General features: G+C 40.6%; 1 protein-coding gene across 1 annotated transcript in view; it reads right to left on the minus strand.

Annotated features, from left to right (window-relative positions):
• Ros1 (ROS proto-oncogene 1, receptor tyrosine kinase) overlaps window positions 1–4,624 on the minus strand; it is a 123,116-nt gene that overhangs the window by 57,156 nt on the left and 61,336 nt on the right. The window contains exons 25-26 of the mRNA XM_005363617.2: window positions 3,680–3,885; window positions 2,194–2,477 (exon numbers count right to left, since the gene is read on the minus strand). Coding sequence (XP_005363674.1) covers window positions 2,194–2,477; window positions 3,680–3,885 — 490 coding nt within the window. The remainder of the gene's footprint in view (window positions 1–2,193; window positions 2,478–3,679; window positions 3,886–4,624) is intronic.

Consider the following 4,624-nt stretch of genomic DNA (forward strand, 5'->3'; position numbering starts at 1 on the left):
CCATAATTCTTGTCTGTATTAGTCAAGTGGCTTGGTACCTTTTATCTTGCTTCCTCTGGGTCTGGGTGATGACTGCAGACTAAACCTTTCTTCTTCCCAGAATTCTCCTATTCTGGTCACCCTGCCTATACTTCCTGCCTGGCTACTGGCCAATCAGCATTTTATTAAACCAATACAAATAACAAATCTTTACAGGGTACAAGACCATTGTCCCACAGTAATCAAGAAAGAGGGAAAAATGACTGTTTATACACACAAAATTATACTAAATGGGAAAAAGTAAATCTGTCTCTGTGACTCCAAATTAAACAGCATAAAGCCATCAACAACAGATGGCACATACAGGACTCATGGCCTGGCTCAACATTTGCATCAATGGCTTGGGATAAATGCATAACACAAATCCTCATCACATTATAGATTATATAGGATTTTTCACTTTCACTAATGGGTTTAGGTACAGGCTTGAAATGCAAAGCTATCACCACCACATCAAGAAAAAAAATGGTCACATAATGAAACAAAACTCCTAAATGCAAATTGAAAACTCAGTTCTATAAAGTCAACAGATGAAAGACATCTGGCTTAGCTATGTGTGCAGAACAAACTGTGGGCTTCTGATGTGGTAAGCACTGCAAATATATGATACTAGTTTCAAGAGCCATCATCCTTCAGGTGTCTTCCAACTTTGTGATAGAGTTAATTTTTTTTTTGTATTTTGGAGATTTTATTTTTTATCACATAATCCTTTATCTTGTCACTAACATCCTTTTCCTACAGGTATTTTGCTTGCAACTTAAAGCTTCTGATTTTGCCTTTTTAGGGAATTTCTCTGGCTGTCAATGTGTGTGTTTCTAGGTCCTTGTATGATTCTTGTGATTTTTTCTTTGTTACTTTGGTTCTTTTTTGTTTGTTTGTTTGTTTATTAAAAACTTTCACCTCCTCCCCTCCTGTCTGTAATCTGACCAAATAGGTTATAGTAGCTGACAAGTGGCCTTTGAGTGACTCACCTGTGCCTGTCATCATCATGCCATTGTGGCATTACAGATGTGTGTTACCACGCACTAGCAACCCAAACTCAGGTCCTCACAGTTTCAAGGAAAGCGTTTCACTGATTGGTCAATGTATCCAAACTCTGTGTGTGTGTGTGTATGTGTGTGTGTGTGTGTGTGTGTGTGTGTGTGTGTAAATGCTCATGTATGTACATTGTATGTACATGATTCACTCAATAGCCAAGGATTCCCTTGAACTTTTGATCTTCTTTATTCTACCTCCTAAGTACCTCCAAGCACCTCTTAAGTGCTTGGATTACAGATGTGTCAACAGGTTTAGTTTTATGAAGTGCTGGCTTCATGTATGTATACATGAGCATGCACTTTTGTGTATATGGAGAGGCCCAAGCTCAATTCACTATGGGTTTTCTTCTAGTAACTAGCTGATCTTTAGGTTAATCAAATTTTCAATGAGGATTAAGATTATAGTTTGTTTGTTCTTTTGGATTGGCTTGGTTGGTTTGGTGTTGTTGGTGCTGTTTTTAGATGGAGTCTTTCTATGTAGCCTTGGCTGTTCTGGAAGTTACAATGTAATCCAAGCTGGCCTTGAACTCACAGAGATCTGCCTGCCTCTGCCTCCCAAGTACTGGAGTGAAAAGCATGTGCCACCATGTCAAGCAAAGATTATAATTTTAATTGGTAGTTGTGGGATCAAATTTTATAAACCCAGAGTTTATCAGTTCTGTTAGACTGTCTGGGATCATCCTGTCTCCACCTCCCCACTGCTTGGATTACAGGTGTTCATCAGCATCTGCCTTTTATGTGGGTACTAGTGATTCAAACTCGGGTCCTTGTTTTTGTACAGCAAGCTCAATACTAACTGTGCCATCTCCCCTTCCCCTGAAAGTTCTTTCTAATGGATGGGAAGGACTGCTGTTATAAATGAAGATGCACATGCTGGGCTATAGCTCAGCTGAGACTGCCTAGCACACAGCACTGGGTTTGATAGCCAGCACTTCATAAAACTAAACCTGGTGACAGTGACACACACCTGCAATCCAAGCATTTAGGAGGTAAAAGAAAGAAGAACAGAAGTTCAAGGGAATCCTTGGCTATCGAGTACATTTTTGGCCACCCTGGGTTACCTGAAACCTATTTTAAAAAGAGAAAGAAAAGATATATGCATGCATTTGCACATTACCAAGGATGGCAGGCACCATGGTGATTTTCCAGCATTGGCATCCTTCCAGATCCATGGCCCAGATCTCTTGCCCTTTGGTAAAGAATATCCGTGGTCTGTTTGGGTCAGAGGTATCAACAGTCATTGCTCCACCTAACTCGGATTCAATCACATTACAAGAACATTGGCTCCTTCCACTCGGGTTTGAGGCCTTGGGTTGTAGAATGTGGTGCAAGGTATGATTGCTAATACTGCAGTAGAACATCCGATGGCCCAGATCTGAAACTTCTGTCCAATACAAGCGACTGTAAGGAAGGGGTGGGGGAAGAAATCCTTTCAATTTAATGAGGAAAATATGTCACTTCAAATATGAGTTTGCAATGAAGATTTCATGCATAATAATGAGAGGACAGATGAAACCTTGGCAGTAAACATGTCCAAATATCAAATAACTTCCTTCTGAGATGGAAGAGGTCACAAGAAGTTCAACTCAGTGTTGCTCAATTTTTTTTAATAGCATATTACAGCCAAAGCCCTGGGTGCTAATGGCCTTGAACTCATAGTCTGAGCACCTTTAGTGACAATCAAAGGCTATAAATTCTAAATATATTTTCATATTTTTCAGTATGTCCTTCTCCGCACTCTCTTCCTATTCCTGTTTCTTAAGGGCAATAAGCAACCTAGTTTTCAAAAAACGGTCTATTTCCATGCTTATGGCACAAATAAAAATACCCTCTCCAAGCTGGAAAATTGATACTCCATTGCTGAATGGAGGTCCTAAGACTACCCTATAAAGATAGGAATTTTATGAAGATGGATGAACCTAGAAGAGCTTTAGCTCGGCCACAGCTGCTGGCCATCTGTGCTGTCCATCCCGCCTTTGTCTCCATCTACTTCTTGTTTTTGTCACCTGCAGCTGTTATAAAATTCACTGATATAAAAATTTGCTATGGCTGTCCTTCTGGCAATTAGCCCATCTGCAGGCTAGTCAAATTTTCAACGTGCATTACAATTATAATCTTAATTGTTGGTTGTGGGATAGAAGTTTGTGGAGCCTTCATGAGAATTCTATCTCTGAGCCTTGTTTCTTACTCTCATTTTCTAGATTTTGAGTTGGGGGGGGGTGTTACTAAATCACTGTGGTTGGCCTTGAACCCACAATGTTCCTGCCTCTAACTTCTGAGTAATGGGGATGACACATATGGATTACCAAACTCGGCTTAGAATTATTTATCGTAATTTAATATATCTCCCAACCATACAATCCCAGTGCCTGGGAGCTGAAATAGGAACAATAGGGGGGAATTTAGGTCATCCGCAGCTAGCTACATAACCAGCTCGATGTCAGTAAAAGTTACATAACACCCTCTTACAAAACTAAAGTAAAAGTTAACCGTGAGCCTTAAAGCATCTTATTTCCCCTTTATTAGCTTCTGATAGTAAACAAAGATATCACATATAAATATATATATATATTTTTTTTTCATCACAATAAAGACATTCATACCTTAAAAGGGGATACACGGAGAAAGAAATGATTGCTGAACGCCTTTTGCAAATCGTCAACTCCCTAGGAGATTTCACCTTGTATTCAAGATCAACCCTGAATATCCGTGTTCCATCTTGAGATGCTTTCAGTGCAAAGTAGAGGTGCCTTGCAATCCAGTCCACTGCAATAACTGCAACATCAGAAACCAGAGCACCCTGGAAAAGCTTAACATGGGGTAGAGAGCAGAGAGCACAGCTAAGAAGAGCGCTGATCCTTTCTGCTTGGAGATTCCGGTGCCCGTTCATATCATTACACATTGAACTGCTCTGGAACCTCCAGCCTCGCTCCTCAGGCTCTGCGACAACCGTAACTCAAGCCGTATTCTCTCACTATTTATTCATCTAGTTTATTTCAGCCACTTGGCTTAAGCTCTGATCTTCAGAGCAGGAGGGCTAAAACTCCTCGTCTTCAGACACAATGATTCATTCAGTTAGGGACTCGAATGCCAAACTACCTTTTGAATATTTCCATGTGAGTTACTCCAAAAACAAGAACCAATCACCCCACCCTAAACCCCTTTTTCTCTTCTTGTGCATCACATTGTTAAGGATGTCCACTATTAACCCCAGGAGTCATTCTGCTCATATGTGGATCCCCCTTCATTTTCTTCTCATATCACTACATGGGGAGCTAGTCTCTGAAAATCCTTCCAAAACTTGGCATCTCCTTTCTCATTTCATTGACTGTCACCTAACTCCTAGGTTTCTGTAGTTTTCACTGCTGAAAAATAGAGCATTCTAAAGCATAATTTGAAGTTGGAAGTCATAGTGCACATCTGCAAGGCCAGTACTGCCCAGGTGGAAGGAAGGGAACCAGGAGGTCAGTGTTAGCTAGGTCGCACAGTTAATTTGAGGCCCAGTCTGTGCTATGCAAGACTCTGTCTCAAGGAAGAGAGAGAGAGAG

The sequence above is a fragment of the Microtus ochrogaster genome, linkage group LG9 (assembly GCF_000317375.1).
Source record: "Microtus ochrogaster isolate Prairie Vole_2 linkage group LG9, MicOch1.0, whole genome shotgun sequence".
In the NCBI taxonomy this organism is placed as follows: Eukaryota; Metazoa; Chordata; class Mammalia; order Rodentia; family Cricetidae; genus Microtus; species Microtus ochrogaster.